General features: G+C 46.0%; 6 protein-coding genes across 7 annotated transcripts; 3 read left to right on the forward strand and 3 right to left on the reverse strand.

Moving 5' to 3' along the window:
* Window positions 1-186: 186 nt before the first annotated feature.
* AMD1 (AMP deaminase) lies at window positions 187-2045 on the reverse strand (the record flags this gene model as incomplete). Its single annotated transcript, XM_043157168.1, has 10 exons — window positions 187-357; window positions 412-552; window positions 607-642; window positions 704-984; window positions 1036-1097; window positions 1147-1333; window positions 1385-1565; window positions 1616-1650; window positions 1699-1939; window positions 1989-2045. The coding sequence occupies 10 exons, from the start codon at window positions 2043-2045 to the stop codon at window positions 187-189; spliced, it is 1392 nt and encodes a 463-aa protein (XP_043004534.1).
* A 49-nt stretch (window positions 2046-2094) lies between these two features.
* E1B28_012096 (uncharacterized protein) lies at window positions 2095-3289 on the reverse strand (the record flags this gene model as incomplete). The annotated part of the gene is made up of 4 exons (XM_043157169.1): window positions 2095-2414; window positions 2471-2884; window positions 2939-3107; window positions 3146-3289. 4 exons carry the CDS (start codon window positions 3287-3289, stop codon window positions 2095-2097), a joined length of 1047 nt encoding a protein of 348 aa, XP_043004535.1.
* A 130-nt stretch (window positions 3290-3419) lies between these two features.
* Window positions 3420-6330, forward strand: E1B28_012097 (uncharacterized protein). Of its 2 annotated transcripts, none has more exons than XM_043157170.1 (10): window positions 3420-3851; window positions 3900-3993; window positions 4050-4491; window positions 4549-4774; window positions 4831-5029; window positions 5078-5151; window positions 5210-5381; window positions 5439-5995; window positions 6064-6132; window positions 6201-6330. In XM_043157170.1, the coding sequence occupies exons 1-10, from the start codon at window positions 3807-3809 to the stop codon at window positions 6291-6293; spliced, it is 1971 nt and encodes a 656-aa protein (XP_043004536.1). In that variant the 5' UTR covers window positions 3420-3806; the 3' UTR covers window positions 6294-6330. The 2 variants fall into 2 exon arrangements, with proteins under 2 accessions (XP_043004536.1, XP_043004537.1); XM_043157171.1 differs by having other exon boundaries at window positions 3913-3993.
* Window positions 6331-6425: 95 nt separating this feature from the next.
* On the reverse strand, window positions 6426-7953 carry E1B28_012098 (uncharacterized protein). The gene is made up of 3 exons (XM_043157172.1): window positions 7533-7953; window positions 7297-7477; window positions 6426-7242 (listed from the first exon to the last, which is right to left on the reverse strand). Exons 1-3 carry the CDS (start codon window positions 7896-7898, stop codon window positions 6671-6673), a joined length of 1119 nt encoding a protein of 372 aa, XP_043004538.1. The 5' UTR covers window positions 7899-7953; the 3' UTR covers window positions 6426-6670.
* Window positions 7954-8034: 81 nt separating this feature from the next.
* E1B28_012099 (uncharacterized protein) lies at window positions 8035-10315 on the forward strand (the record flags this gene model as incomplete). Its single annotated transcript, XM_043157173.1, has 12 exons — window positions 8035-8417; window positions 8474-8564; window positions 8624-8666; window positions 8716-8830; window positions 8887-8965; window positions 9020-9222; window positions 9275-9487; window positions 9542-9577; window positions 9637-9738; window positions 9798-9993; window positions 10047-10136; window positions 10188-10315. Exons 1-12 carry the CDS (start codon window positions 8067-8069, stop codon window positions 10313-10315), a joined length of 1647 nt encoding a protein of 548 aa, XP_043004539.1. The 5' UTR covers window positions 8035-8066.
* A 1128-nt stretch (window positions 10316-11443) lies between these two features.
* E1B28_012100 (uncharacterized protein) lies at window positions 11444-12075 on the forward strand (the record flags this gene model as incomplete). Its single annotated transcript, XM_043157174.1, has 2 exons — window positions 11444-11980; window positions 12040-12075. 2 exons carry the CDS (start codon window positions 11444-11446, stop codon window positions 12073-12075), a joined length of 573 nt encoding a protein of 190 aa, XP_043004540.1.
* Window positions 12076-16626: the final 4551 nt, after the last annotated feature.

A 16626-nucleotide genomic window follows, 5' to 3' on the forward strand; every position in this document is an offset into this window, starting at 1 on the left:
GAAGCAACTTCTCTCTCTGCACAGTCATGTTATCAGGCTCGAGGTTTCAAAGAAAATTCGACTGACCATCACAGGGGGTTGTATCGTCACATGTTTAAGTTAGACACGAGGGCCATTCATAAACGCATTGAATTTTGCACGAGTAGCAAGGTCTCCTGGTAATACATGTTACTCCGGTGGTTTGCTTTAACGCTTCTCCATAGCCAAAGCTGCTAGAGTGTCAGCAGTGGGCTGATGACCTTCGAGCGCATGCCTGCCGCGAGTGGTGGACGACTTTGGCGTCCTACCGTACACTAAATCCAATTCTTCAAGCAATGCCTGATGTCTGTATATCAGCCGTATGTTCGGTACGTTGGTCTGTATACAGGATTTAAGTCGTTTCTACATTTAACCAGAGACTACCCGACGAACCTTATGGATGTCGTTACCAGCTGCTCCATGAAGATACCATTCATTGCCGAGCCAGTGCCTTTTGACCTCCATCTCAAATCCACTTTGTATAACGGAATTGCGGGCGAGCTCTGCTAACGAGCTTTGTGGCATCTTGTAGATCTAAAAAGACAAAATGAGGACAAAGAAGAAAGAACGTTGTAAGCCTGAACTTACATGAGCTGCAACACTGTATTCCTCCAACAACGGTTCCTATGAAATGATACATGATTAAACCCTCACACCCCCCTACGTTTCGCCAGCGTCTGCTCACCTTCGTGAAATGGAACTGAAGCGGATCGTCCGTGCTAAGACTGACATTGAGCCCCGTTTTGAAGAACTCCGGAAGAGGGTTCCGCTCATAAGCGAGGAAAAGCGCATTGTTGCTGAGCGGGCTCATGGCTATGCCGATCTGCTTCAGGTAGAATAGGTACTGCAATGCTGGAACCTTTCTGAGCAAAATGCCATGCGAAATGGAATGGCTGGTAAGGTATGCAGAAGTCAAATGATCGGTGTCTCCGGCTTCGCCTGAGTGCGGTCGTAACACAAATGTATCTGCTTCATTGTTAGTCGACCCTTGCCTGCATAATGGCAAAAAGAACGCACTAAAACCACGTTTCTGACGCCAATTATTGAGGCTAGCCATGTTGGCGTAGAGGTAATACATCCTATCTGTGCATCAGCAACGTTACATCAACGGGGTATGTAAAGACAAACCAGTAAGAGTAAGGAGGTGACTGCGCGTCGGTCCAAACTCGTGGATACGGGAATTTCTTATAAACACGACGTTCTGTTTTTGATTCATCGTCTACGCTGTCAAACCCGATGACGCGTTGTAGGAAGACGTGAAGTTCCGGATGCGATTGCGGATCCTTCGTAACCTCAAATAGAGGTTGGAACAAATCTTGCTATTGAGTCAGTAAAGCTAGAAAAAACAATTCAAAGGTTTACTGACTTCGAAGAATGTCTTCAAAAGACTGCACTTGTCCGCTGGCTTTGTAGACATCGTATAGGCGAGGTACTTGGATAAGCCATCTGACGTTATGTGAGTATAATTTGTTGTCAACGACCCATTTTGCTAGCTTGTCCCAATCATCTAGCTCTCTCCCATAGATACTTAATCTCCATTCGCAATTCTACGTGTGAGGTTAAGTGAGGCGAAACATTCGACGAGACCAACACTGACCTGATACTTGCTCTGCTCCAAATCAGTCATAACCTCTATAACGAAGTGAGTTGTAGCGTATTGTACAGAGAAGATCACTGTACCTTTCGTCAGTTCAGCCAAGTAATGACCTTGGATATAGTTATCGGTCTTGAGGAATATTTCCCTCAATCGTGATTCTCCAATCGGATTATATTTGAGGTTAAATTTATCGAAACGATGGAATGAATCTTGATGAGCGTGCATGTCTAGCGTGTCTATTGAAAGATCGTAGGCCGTGAGCTTCAACGATTCAAAAACTTGTTTGAGGGTGAGCTCGGCGCCATCTCTAAAAATGACCACATCCTGGAAAAAGAATGAGATGATATAGACCATTCAATACGGATACTCTTACATCGGGATTTCTTTTCATCTTGGACTTGATAAAGCGAAGAAGATGCTTCTGATTCATGCTACTAGAGTGGTGGACATGGGTATCGACCTTTCGCACATTGTAGAAGTCACTGGGACGGAGAGCCTTGATTAGGAAAGTAGATATGTCGTTTCCTCGAAGACATTACCGATGAGGAACACTCTTTCAGAGAGGAATGACAGTCAGACAAGGAAGCTGACGTCCACGGAGACACACAAACCTTCATCTCTGCCAATTCCTGGAACTCGTTCATCAGACTGAACATTGTGAACTTGCTTGACAAGTATTTGAGCCGTCGAAATGCGAAACTTTTGGTGGGTCCATCAGAGATGATGTTTAGAACATAATCGAGATCCTGAAAGTATTCCTTGATGGTGGGCACTTCGTATACAGGCTTATTTGCCTTTCCTATTATCGAGGAAGTCAGATCGGTTTTGGCGGGGAGAAAAGAAGAAGATACACACGACTTTTGGTATCTTCATATACCTGATACACTCCAGTGTCATCGATTCCAAATTCATAGGAATCTTGTCCCGGTATTTCGCATTGCTCAAACTCGAATTCGCCTGGGGTGTAAGCGCCATCCTGACCGACGATAGGCTGTTTATCCGTCCAATGCCAATGTGGTGGAGGTGGTTTTGGATAGATCTTCCAATGCTTCTCTGAGAGCGTTGGTGGTGAGTTTTTTGAGAAATCGGCATCCGGCCTGACTCCGTTCACATCTGCTATGTCTTCGCCTAAGCCCGGGAAATGCCCATCGTTGTCCTTGGGATTGTCACCAAGCCTTTGCTTCGACTTTCTGAGATACTTATCGCGCAATTCAAGGCATCTTTGCAAAGAGTGGAACAGTCGGAGTAGTTCGGGTGCAGTCGTTGTCCCTGCACTCAAGTAATCAGACGAGCAACGATAGGTTGAGATGCTTTCTTACATACCCAGGTCGCCTGTCGCAGATCTCTCGTCCTCGCCCTCGAAGAACGGGTTGGCGTTTGTGGATTGCTCTCCGAGCTTCGCGCTGACAGTTGATAATCCTTTGAAAGACGAAGCAGTCGCTTCGGAAGGTGCATCGGACCCTCGTCTGTGTGCCCAATATTTTTCGCCGATCTGATTATTGATGAGATAAACATGAGGACGAGGCAAACATGTTCTGCACTTGCTTGTTGAAGACTCTTCTCATCGGTATACCCAAAAAAACCATCTCGGGTTTCTGGAATAGCGAGATCGGGCGAGCTCAAGCTTTTGGAATGGGTGTCTGCGGGAGTAGGAGGTGTCTCTGGGGTTTCCATTATGTGTTTGGTGATGTACAGAGGGCCAATGTGTGTCCAGCAAACGAAGGGGGAGAGCCGGAGGTTCGGAGTACCGGAGCCGGAATCGAATGTAATTACCATTTTCAGTATCCCGGCACTGTATCGAGCGCTTCAGCTTTACCCATTTTTTTCCCTCAACGTTTCTATGACCCACTTTCCGAAACTTATACAGTCTCTGGCAGCATACAACACGTAGATTTCTTCCTCAAAATGTGTGCAAAATCTCTACGACTTTTTCACGAAAGTCGCAAACCACCAAGCCATCGAGGACGCTCGTTCAAACGACCTCGACCCACATGGGTCGAGGTTAGCGACGATGAAAGCAGAGGGAGGAGAAGGCATCCAAAAGTCAATGGTGTTTCGACTTCGATGCCAAATGGCGTACATAAACCCTCCAAAAAACCTAACGGCTTCGTCAACGGTACCACAGTTGTCCATATGGAAGACTCGGCGGATGTAGCGGTCCCAAGGGTTCCAGTAGCAACGTCTTCCAAGCATGCTGCTATACAGGAACAACGGGCGAATCTACCTATTGCAAGAGGTGAATTCTGGTGCATTTTTCTCGGCTCATTTTTGTTTACAAACCAAGTTTTTTACGATAGGAAAGGAGGCTCTCCTCAACGAGTTTCGTGAGCACGATGTTACCGTCCTTTTGGGAGAGACCGGTTCTGGGAAGACAACACGTACGTCACCATGTCTTTGACCCAAAAAAAAAAGAGTTTAAGCGTATTATTGGCAGAGGTCCCCCAATATCTCTTGGAATCCGGAATGGCTGGCGATGGCATGATTGCCGTTACACAACCGAGAAGGGTTGCAGCCACTTCGCTTTCAGCTCGTGTTGCCACTGAGCAGAACTCGTCGTTAGGTTCGGTCGTTGGATACGCTGTTCGTTTCGATGAGCGCTCCAGCCCTGCAACTCGCATCAAGTATCTCACGGACGGAATGATCTTTCGGGAGCTCATGTCAGACCCGTTGTTGAGCAAATATAGTATCATCATCGTGGATGAAGCACACGAGCGCTCTTTGCGTACCGACCTTCTCATCGCCAATCTCAAAACGATTCAACAACAACGGAATGAACCAGCTAAGGGAAAGGGCAAAGAAAAAGAGAAGGAAAAGCTAAAGATCATCATCATGAGTGCCACTCTCGATGCGGAAAAATTCGGCAAGTTCTTTCCTGGGTAGGTTTCCTTGCTATCCTCGCAGAATCGGTGTGAGAGGCTCAACGCTTTCTCAAGTTCAAAGATCATCTACGTTCAAGGTCGCCAACATCCTGTCACAATCTACCACTGTGCACAGAGTCAAGTTGATTACGTTGACTCTGCATTGAGGACGTTCTTCCAGATCCACACAGATCAACCACCTGGAGACGTCCTCATATTTCTACCGGGCCAAGAGGACATAGAGAGCTTAGAAAAGTCAATACGACTATACGCCAACCAACTACCTCATGGTCAACAAGAAGTAAGATCCGCGGCCACTCTTCTGCTCTTACGATAACTCATCTACATCCACTGAAGGTTCTGATATGCACCATGTACGCATCCCAAGCTCCCGGGCAAAACGCAAAAGTCTTCCACTCTACGCCACCCAACACGAGAAAATGTATATTGGCAACCAATATTGCTGAAACGTCTATTACGATACCAGGAGTAAAATATGTAATCGACACAGGCAAATGTAAAGAAAAGCGATACCTAGCGAAAAATACTGGCGGTGGTACGTTAGTATCTCCTACTCACTGTCGTGTCGTCTAATCTTTCGAAGGATTTGATACCCTAATGACCAGAGATATAACCAAATCCTCCGCCATGCAAAGAGCAGGTCGTGCAGGACGAGAAGTACGTCAAAGATTTTGTTTTTTCAAAGGTTCCTCTCTGAACCATTTCACTGTTTTAGGGACCGGGTTTCTGTTTCCGGTTGTACACCGAAGATTCCTTCAAGAATATGGCGACGTCTGCTGAGCCAGAAATCTTGCGTTGTGGCTTGACGTCTCCCATGTTGCAGCTCAAATGTTTAGGTCAAAGCCTGGAGACATTGGATCTCATGGATAGGCCGGATATAGACTCAAGCACGTAGTCAAACTTAACCTTCCCTCAACTTCATCGGCCCTGACCTTCCCTCTTAGTGATATCAGCATTGAAGACACTCTACCTGATTGGTGCCCTTGACTCGACAGGAGAAATCACCGAGATCGGAAGAGACATGGCTGCGTTTCCCCTAGAACCCGTGTACAGCCGTGCTGTCTTGGCCTCGAAGGAGTACGGCTGCACAAACGAGGTATTAACGGTCATCTCCGTCCTCTCAGCTTCCTCCAAGGTCTTCGTGGAATCTTCCGAGCAGAGAGACGCTGTCGCTGAAGCACGGAGAAAGTTCAAACACGCAAGTGGCGATCATCTCACCATTTTGAACGTTGTACGCGCCTATAACGATGTCGCTCTCTCAGAGAATAAGAGTGGGAGGAGAGAGTGGTGTCGGAAACATTTCCTGAATGAACGTGCGTTGTTGGAGGCTATTGATATCAGAGAACAGTTGCAGCATACCTGTGAGAGACTGGGGATTGATTGGAAGGTTAGTTGTGGAGAGAAGGAAGACCCTGTAATTCAGAGCCTTGGACATGGATTGGTATCAAATACGGCTTTCTTGCAGCCAGATGGGTCGTATAAACAGACGATGGGGCATTCGGTCAGTTTTAGAGCCTCTACCTTCCCCCAAAATCCCCTGGATTCTTAATTCTAAAATCGCTATTTCAGGCTGTCAAAATACACCCAAGCTCAACTCTTTGTGACAAGAAAGTTCCGACTATTGTTTACGACGAAGTGGTCAGTTCACGAAAGCTAATTTACGCCACTTGCTGGTCATTGACATTGCGGATTTCGAATTCTTGCAGGTTTACACCAATCAAATCTATGCTCGTGGGGTGTCCATCATCAACAAAAGCTTCCTCGCTGGTCTAGGCTCGCTCAAAGTTCGACAGGCTTAACTTCGTACGCTTAAACGGCCGAAGGGTCGTGCCCAAGTAGTTATTAATATCTGAATGATACCTGGTTTCCATTCGAAATTGGCAGGCAGGTTGCCGTGCAACACCGCTCTAGACCGCGGCCATGAAAATGAAGAGGTCGAAAATGCCCGAAGCAAAGTGTGGGGTTCGAACTATCAGAAGAATACTATACATGAAGGGTACAAGATGTAAACATGAGAACAAGTCCTGATACAACGGTGCTAAATAAGTGACAAGGCGGAAGTTGCATGCGAATGTGAATTGCAAAATATAATTAAGCAAGGGCAGGCAACAAATGGAAGAATCTTGAAACTGACAGCAGCGACGGAACCGGGTGTGCTGCGCATGGCTCGCATGCGTCAGGTCATCTTGACGCATACTCGCCGGTGCTCATCCCAATCATTCCTTTGGTGTTCGATAGAGCAATATCGAACCAGCCTGCATTTGCTACAAAGCTGGCCTGGTACCGTCCCCACCTTCCTCTTGCTGTTGATAGATTCTTCCGATCCTTCAGTGCTCCCATCTCTGTCGTGAACTTTTGGAAAACCAGGAGCAGGTTCTTCCGAAAAGCACACGTCGCACTCGATCCAATTACACATCAACCGTTCTTTAACTTTCTTTCCAAACTTTCCGACCCGCTTGATATCCAAAACCGCGGCAGTTTCAAGACCTCGTCTGGGGAAGCGGATCATCTCACAGTCGTCTGTGCAGCATGGGTTGGGGCAGCCAGTTGGGTAATCGTAAAAGATATCTTCATCCGGTACGTATGAGGGGTGGGTGAAAAGGATCTGGGAGTAGGATGTCGTTTGATGGGAAAAAAGGATCAGGAAACGCGGTTTCTTCTCGTAGAGCAATGCACGGAATGTTAGATCGATTTGAGGAAAACATGGTAACCTTCGATGACGATGAAGAGAATGGGTAATCCTCATATCTGTGATTGATAGTTTTATCACTGGTAATGCCAAGAGAAGGGGTCGCCACTCACGTTCATATTGGATCTGACGTTCGAGACTGGGTTTACACGCCCGCCCAAAAGTATGTTGGCAAACGAGTTTAAAGTATTCAGTTACATCGTCCATCTCCTGCTTTTTCAGATCCGTCACAATAATGTAAATATCATCACATCCATTGTCGTGCATTCCTCGTAACAGCATGAGTTCTGGCAGCTATGTAGAAAACGAGATTTTAATGAGAGAAGAAAGACCAAAATAACATACGTACCATCGTAAAAACGACGGGCATCATAGGAAGTTTCCTATCTTGCATGGACCTGTGATAATAAACATGGGTTTTCCATGTTCTATCAAGAGGAATCAACCTCCCCGTATCGACCGTTCTGCAAAAGATGTTTTCGGGAACGAATTCTCCTTTGTTCCAGAGCAACGTTTGCTTGTGGTTATGTGCGTGTTTTCGTTCGCGAATGCAGAGAAACCAGTCGTGATATGCGTCGTGAGGGTGCCCTCGATGCTCGAGCCATTTGTCTATGAGCATATCGGTTTTCTCGTGGTCCAACGTGTCCTTGACAAGCTCTGACGTTTCAAGCGTTGGTGGCGTGAATAATGAATATCTTGGCTGCTGTTTCGCCATGATAAATGGGAGTTGGAGGAGAGCAAGATGAGGGTGAAAGACAAGGAGGGTCGGTGTCTTGTTGAATCGCCGGACTGTATTTGCCCCACGAACGTAACCCAATATTGTTCACATGGATCAGAAGTTAGAACATGGCACTTATTCGCGCAATCCTCTCTATTCTCAACCATGAGGATCTCTCTCCTGCTGGCAATTTTCGCCTCCTCAGGCTCCGTTTTTGCAGTTCAATCTTTTAACTTGGGTGCTCAAGGTGTCAATCTCTGGAGACTCGAAAAGGCTCAGGCTGCTTCTCCTCGGCGCTCCGGCGCAAGGCGAGTCGTTATCCAAGGTGACACCACCGCCGCCGTTCAGGCTCGTCAGGATGAGTTCCCGGAGCAGTGGTTTGAACAACCAACTGACCACTTCGACAAGAAAAACACTGGAACATTCAAACAACGATATTGGTTCAGTACTAGGCATTACACGCCGGGAAAAAATGGGCCTGTGTTCGTGTTGGATGGTGGAGAAACCAGCGGCGAAGTGAGTCATTGGATTATGGTTTCTCAACCATGCCGTCGTTCTGAGTTCGATAATAGGACAGGCTACCATACCTCGACACTGGAATCCTGGATATTCTCACACGTGAAATAGGTGGTATTGGCATTGTACTGGAACATCGATATTACGGTGCGGATACTTCTCGTAGAATCGATAGACCGTTTACTGACTTGCTGCGAAACTTCAAGGCAAGTCGTTCGTCACCCAGAACCTTACTACCGACTCCCTCAGGTACTATTCATCATTTTTTTCCACATGAAACATCCTGACCCCATGATAGGTTTTTAAATAACGACCAAGCCGCTGCTGATAGCGCGAACTTCATGGCCAATGTCAAGTTTCCCGGCATCGACGAGGATTTGACTTCGCCTGGTACGCCTTGGATTTACTACGGGGTAGGTGTAACGTCTTCTTCACACGAAGATATTTTCATCCCGCACTCGTGATATAGGGTTCGTATGCTGGTGCTCGCTCGGCCCATATGCGCATTCTCTACCCCAAACTCGTGTTCGGTGCCATCGCTTCAAGCGGTAAGAAGTCGTCTATTAAAAGTGTGCGGGCCGCCTAAAAAGTCGTGTCCGTAGGAGTAACGCATGCAGCTCTGAGTAACTGGGAATACATGGATGTCATCCGACTTGCTGCCAATGCAACTTGTTCTCGTAATCTTGTCGGATCCGTGAAAAGAATCGACGCTATACTAGCCAAGGGCACACAAACCGCGGCACTCAAGAAACAATTTGGTATCACCGACTTGAAGCATGACGTCGATTTCGTATCTCTTATTACGGTAATGTGGACCTTCACATTGTAAATTGGAATGCAATTCATTGTGTTTGTAGAGCCCTCTTGGTGGGTGGCAGAGTAAGAACTGGGATCCTGCCGTAGGAAGCACCAGTTTCGATCGTTTCTGCGATGCGATTAACCTTCCCCCGTCTGGACTTGACCATTCCGTCGTGGGATTGGACTTTGAAAGCCCGCACAGGCTTGTTTCCATTGGTAATAATCTTACGGTTGACTATGCTCTCGCCAACTATGCCGATTACATCAAGACGGTATGTGAACCCGTATCTGACCGAAAAACTCGGACTAAGAACAAGCTTTTTCAGCGTGTTGCTTCAAGTTGCAAGGGCTCCCAGGAAGCCGTAAGTGTCGTTTCAAAAACGGTGCCTAGTCATGAGATTGAGCAGGTTGTTTTCATTAGTGCTTTGGCACGTTTAGCGATACGGTATATCAAAATACCGACCTCAGCGAAGATTGGAGGTTGTGGCAATTCCAAGTTTGTACCCAGTGGGGTTACTTCACGGTTAGTCTCGAAACACTCCTTCGTTTTTGATGGAGAACCTCATTCTCCTGCTATCCTAGACTGCACCCCCCAACCCTGCTACTCCACGCATCATCTCCAACTTAATTGACCTTGCATATCTCGATAAAATATGTGCTCAAGCCTATCTGCCTGGGCAACACTTCAAAGTTCCGAAACTTCCAGACATCGAATCGGTCAACAAACTTGGGGATTTTGCTATCGCGGCTGACAGACTGGCTATAATCGATGGCGAAGGTGACATTCACTTGATCATGCTGGGGCTCAGGTTATTGACCAACATGTTGCAGATGACCCTTGGAGGCCTGATTGCCCCCACAGCCAATACTACGCAAAGGACAGGCCAGACACCATTCTCCGGCCATTCAAGCTCATACCCGGTAAGCGCTGTCCCTCCCCTTACTCTTCCTTATTTGTTAACCTTTATCTAGGTGCTGTTCATCACTGGGATGAGAATGGTCTCGCGAATATCAACGACGAGCCGCCAGAAATCCTCAAGATCCACCAGGAGACGATTGCTTTCGTCAAGGAATGGTTGAAAGATTTTAAGAAACCTTGAGACTGCTTTATTAAGTAGATGAAAATCTTTGTAGTTTGAACGTGGGGAGACAATGATGCTTTCGTTGTTTACAACGGATGAGCAGAGGGATAAACATAACCTGAACAGAATCAGTATGATATCGGGTACGCAGAGGTCAATGAATCCATGCCTGCTTTCGGGATCCCGACAAAGCCTGCGGCGAGACGACAACGATGACGATTGAAATTATTGAAACGTTGACTGGTGACCGGTGCCAGTGAACACATTCCGCACAAACCATCCTTCTCAAGCCTACTACCACCACCACCGACTCTTTACTCGATCTGGGCCCATTATCACCAACGTTGGTGGTAATGACGGCAATAACTATCCAATCTTAGGACAATCGCGAATTATGACGACCCTGGATTGCATTCGAGGTTAAAAAGGTATTGGTGGACCGCAAACATGGTGCGTGCCTAAACTTCTTCAAATCAACAGAAGTCGGTCTAGAAAACACCTTATCAGCGTTTCCGCTTTGCCCTCTTGTTCATTTTGCGATTGCATATTCAATATTCAATGCTATCATATCGGCCTCATCCCACGCAAACTCCACGCATGTTTCTCGACTTCGACAGTATAATTGCGATCGCTCGGTATTTTTTGAACTAGCCAGTAGGGTTAGATTGCGGTGATTTCCCTGCTACGAAGCAAGAGCAATTTAGTGGCGTTGAAGCGAGGTAAGGCGTAATATGCCTAAAGTTCCCCACCGTCATAATCCCGCTCATCGTTTATATTCCTCTGATTTGCTTTTATAATCGAGTCTGGAAACCCATGCTAAGGCTTCATTCAGCTCGTTAAACCCCTTCCCCCCCACATACACGCATACCGCCTCTTATCGTTCAACACAAGCCATCCATCGTGGACCGCGTTCTTGAACCTGTCAACAATGTCGCGGTTGGCCTAACTTCCTCAGGCCGCGACAAAGAACCTGTCAATGAAGTTCACGATGACCAAATCCACTCATCATCATCGACACAGAAGATATTTGACGATAGAGACAGAAATAGTAGCTCTCGGACGAGCATTGCTTCTTCCATCTTCAACACTACCGACGATGCTTCGTCTGTATGGGATTCTATCGATGAGGATGAAGAAGGCGAGGACATGTATGATTGCGCGTCTCCATCTGGCGGCTCACCTGCCCCTCCCGGTCAAGCACTTTCAGCTCTCTTGCACTATGAAGCCGGTTGGACGAGCGAAATCCCATTAGAGCTCCTAGAGGTTGCATCAGAGGAGGAAGCCTTTCTCTCTCGTGCCGAGGGGGAGGCAGAGACCGAAGGATCGTCGCCTGATCCATCGGTTCCCATTCCAGACGCTCCTTTCCCACCTGAACTCTGTCGGTTTCTAGACCGACCTATTCTCAATCTCATGTTGGTCAGAAAGAACGGGGATAAAGGTTTTAAATCGTCCGCATCTCCTCGCGATAAAATTGGATTGAACATGGGTCATGGTAGCGTGGATTACACCTGTTCCTCGACTGCAGGTGCAGCGTCGGGGGTTTCTGCACCTACGCTTCATGAAGGTCTCGGTGACAAACCTTCCCTTCCTGTACCAAGTCATGCTGTCCTTGGCCATCTTTGTACGAGTGCTATCAAGAACGGAGTGGTTGGATTAGCGTCTACGTCGCGATACAAGGGTAAAGTAAGTTATCTATCTCCTCCAAAAGAAAATGCTATCTCATCTGATGAAACTGCGTGTAGTTCATGACGACGGTTTATTATAGACCTTTGACTTGAAAATTAGTTCAGTCTCACCCTTTTTCCCTCGATGAAATGTTCAGTAGAAAATCATCGGTTCATATACGAAGTTCTCGCTCCTTTGGACTACGTACTTAGAATGATCGGATTGTTGTTATACTTGGGTGGAAGGGGTTGTTTTTGGTTCTGTATTTTCCTGTAATAAGTAGTCGTATGTTGGGGTATGTTTAACTTATTTTATAGCTGAATTCACGGACCGACATTCCCTATAACAAATGAATGTGCATACCAAAGGAACCAGGGAGTTAGGTTGCAGCTAGAGCCCCTTCAATCCCGTTAAAGGTGCCCAAAGAACACTAGTAGGAATTCTGCATACATGTTGAGAAGTTGACAGCTGTTCTTACTCGGAGGTCTAGCGCCACATCTGCCAGAGTTCGACAAGGATTATTGAAGCTCCCAGAAGGGGCCATGATCGTGAACGAAGATATGGCGACGGCGAAATAACCGTGGGTCTGGCGGGCTTTGACGCCGGAGGCGTGCGAAACGCAGCACGTGCTCCGCTGAATCTTTTACCTTCATCTTATAGTAAGTTGTCCATATATATATCCTACTTGCAGAGCTCATCTTGCTGCAGGAACATGGGCGTTGTCTCACCCAAACCACTTCCAGGGCTTTTCTCTCCATCACACTGCCGCCTGTCCTCTACTCAACGAATGCTACAAACGCTTGTAGTACATCTGCCGGTTTCTCTCCGGACCGCTTTATACACACTATGCACAACGTTATTCAAATCAGTTTCTCCATTGACTCCCGTATATCGACTCCCGTTTGGCTTGGTGCTCAAGATGAGAAATTCTCAAGATCTCGAGAATGAGAGACGAGCGCTCGCTTTCCTGAGCGAACGGGTCTGCGCTAGTCATCAGTAAAACAGCAGACCTCCTTACGTGGTTTTTCAAGGAGGCACCATGAAATTGGGACCAAAATGTCCATGGACTGATCAATACTGTCAGCCATCGTTAGTGCCTCTCAAATTGACGTTACCTGGTATAGACCTGAAATTCAAGTTCAAATCTAATTTGGCCTTTCATTCTGAGAGTGCATGGTCAGTTTGACAGAACTGAGCAGAGGAGTCCAGTGTGTTGATGTCAGACCAGCCATCGCCAGATGGGCTGAGATGATGAGATGTCGTATTATCATCAGATACCCGCCGGCCGCCAGTCTGGGTTAGCTTGGACTACTTGTTTTGGAAATTAATATAATATTTGATATAATCATTGCAGTTCTCGCTCGTGTCTGATTCCAATAAAAGATTTATTATATTATTATATTATATTAAGAGCAGTACAAATATATACACATAAGGAATAATGAACAATCGAGAAATATGATCAGAGCCGGCATGCAACTATAGTTGTCACTACTACAGCTGAGATCTTCGCCCTACAGTAAGTGTCAGTCTGTCAGTCAGTCAGTTAAGAAAAAAGAGTTAAGTCCTACTAACATAAGAGGAAGAGCAGTGTGGCAGGATGCGTGCGGCGGGCATATTTATACGTTGCGCCTTCTTTGGTCATATTTGTTGGCATAACACACTTCTGTGGAGAGCACCCATGTGGGATCCAGAAATACCCACTCCGTCTGTGGGGCATTGGTGGAGCAAAATCAATGGGGAACTCAGGGGCGCACATTGGGCGCACATGTAGTTACCCTGCGCAGGACAGAACCCTGAACACGCCGAAAAAAAATTTACAGTAATTATTTCAAGCCTTATTTTTTAGCGTAACAAATTAAATGTGCATTTCTTTTTTTTTTTCGGCTATGTTGCTAACATAGATAAGTACTAATCTGACTATCTCAAAAAATTTGGACAGTGTACGGACCAAATGTGGTCTGACCGTGACAAATAGCCAAAAGTCTGAATTAAGGTGACTCCGTAACGGTATCCTGACCCTATCCGGCCATAATCTGGGCTGATGTTGACCATACACCGTCAGACATCATCAGACTGGGACTTGAATTTCAGACACTCATCAGAAACTGATTGCATCTTGCCCATCTATGCACAGGCTGTTGATAAGTGCCCACTCAAACTCAGGTTGGGATTCAATGATAAATACATGGTTGTGTACTGATTATGTCTCCCAGACTAATGTTACTTTGTCATCTATATCAGGAGTCGAACAGAATCACCCTGGTTTCGTGGTGCCGGATAAGGAGGATAAGGAGGCAAGGAACTGAACTTTTTCGCCGAACGTAGGGTATCCCCGAAAAAGTTCAGTTCCCCCAAAAAAGTGTGGTTGCCCTGAAAAAGTGTGGTAAGAAGGGTGTGCTTGCAGCCTTGGGCCCTTTTTGTGTACTTTTTTGTAATTTTCGAGGACTTTTCTTTTCAGTCATACCACATATTTTCGCAAATCAGTATATTAGGTGTAACTAGCTTGTCACAAAAAACATTGGTACATCGGTACTTATGTCTACTAAGAATCAGAGTTGTAGCTATCTTGTGATTGAAAAATGCCTGTGGAAATAATGTCAAGCAACCGTTGATATAAGTTATAAGCTACGTAACCTGTTTTTTTCAGAACCTGATCCTCGAGGGTTGCGGCGTTGAATGTCGAGCTGGGAAAAGCAGGGAGTTTGAGCGGCATTGTCCAAGTATGCATATAATAATAATTGTATTGTCTATTGTATATGAGGTTATGAGCAAAGTTATTAAAGCAAGTTGATATTGAACACGCACCATTTTTGATTGACTTCTGATACCACCTTGCTCGGGGGGGCCATGAGACTATTTTGACTTGAAGCTGCTGTAAAAGCTCGAATGTCGTGCAGGAAGAGAATAAACTGTGATATAATGTAAGAAATATGATTAGAGAACAAAAACACGCACCTTTGAGTTCAGATTCCTAATAGCCTGTTATGAAGTCATGGAGGAAGGGGAAGGAAGAAATGGGGGAGGCGAAAACAGCGGTGCAACGTGTCAACAAGACCATGTGATTTGCGGAGTAGAGTCGGACTTTGAATTGACTTAGTGACTTTTACGAAGATAGATAGATAGATTTTTCACACATTTTTTACCCAAGTAAAATAAGGAGACAAGGAGCAAAAACCATGCACAACCTGAGAAAAGTAGGTTTCAAAAAGTACAAAAAAGTACAAGTATGAAAAAGTACAAAAAAGCTCTGAAAAACTTGTTGCTGTTTTACTGATGTATACGCCGACCTCTTTTGTTCGACTTTGTTCCATCTCGACAGTCCGATCGGAGCTTTCTGATCTCAACCTGGATAAACGGGGACCTCTTTCTCGATGTATATGACGACTTGACAGAGGAGGATCTCCGTAGGGTGCAAGACGATTTAAGGGAACAGTGGTTCGAGCTGCGTCGGTGCACTGAAACCAGTCTATCCAAAGAACGTCCTATATCCCGGTTGACTGGAGAACCCACCACGGATCCTCGCGTACCATGGATTGAACATGATAATCCACGTAGATTCGTTGATCACCCCGATAATGCGACTTAGTTGACTATGCTACACGGTTCTTTTTGCACTTTAAACGGTGCTACGGAGCGATATTTATCGTATTAAGAACTAGAGTGAGCCCGAATTGCTAGTTAAAGCTAGTGCCGCTAGTAGGATGTGCCGTCGGCGCAGCTAGACCAGTTAGAGAGAGCCGTAGATCGTGTCAGAAAACTGTATGACCGTTCGAAACCTGTAGAACACTATGAGCAGAGGACTTAAGCGGTAATTCACCAAGTTCTACTCTCTACATTCTACTATGCACTGGCATATCAAGGGATTGTACTATTAGAAGACTTGTAGTCTTCACAGAACCGTTCGTAGCAGAACTTAACAAAGTCAAAAGACCTTCATACTAGGAGTACCTACTTCTACGGGGAATTTAGTTGACAAGAAATCGGACATTGGACCACACAGACTAGGAGAAATTTGATATGACCGTAGATCGAGTCCCGATCTGAGGAAAAGACAAAAAGACATGATACAGATCCCAGATCCCAGATAGAGTACCTAGGAACCTGGCAGGAATGAACAACGGATCTCGGAGCCCGCGCTGTTCATGTGCTATGGCGATTCGGAACTCTGGATCCATATGCTGGAACTACTTGGACACACTAAGTCCATATGATTTGATAACGTCGAAATGTAGGATAAGGTCCGTAGGCAGGAAATACCATATGGTACGCCTATGTAGGTCCATTCCACATGCTGAAACAAGAATGAAGAACGGTCCAGATTGGTCCAAAACATATGATTCGAATACGGAAAAGCTCCGTAGACAAGATTCTGCACATGTAGCAGTCCCTAGCGATAAGACTCCGCATGGATTCGTAGCTACGGTGCATTATTTTTAGAGATAAAACAAGTAGAGATAGGATTACAAAGCTAGCGTAGAAGTAGTATAAAAGCAGCTCATGTATCTGTAGATAAAAAAGTACTACCCGTGCATAGGAAAGTCCTGAGTGGGTTGCCCGTGAGTAACTGCTCTTGACACCAATAGAGAGATTTGCCCTGTCTTTGTGCAGTGAAACGATAAGATTTGATTTGAACTATACGAGACCGTCGAGGTCAAAAACTA

This window comes from Marasmius oreades, chromosome 8 (genome assembly GCF_018924745.1).
Source record: "Marasmius oreades isolate 03SP1 chromosome 8, whole genome shotgun sequence".
Classification (NCBI taxonomy): Eukaryota; Fungi; Basidiomycota; class Agaricomycetes; order Agaricales; family Marasmiaceae; genus Marasmius; species Marasmius oreades.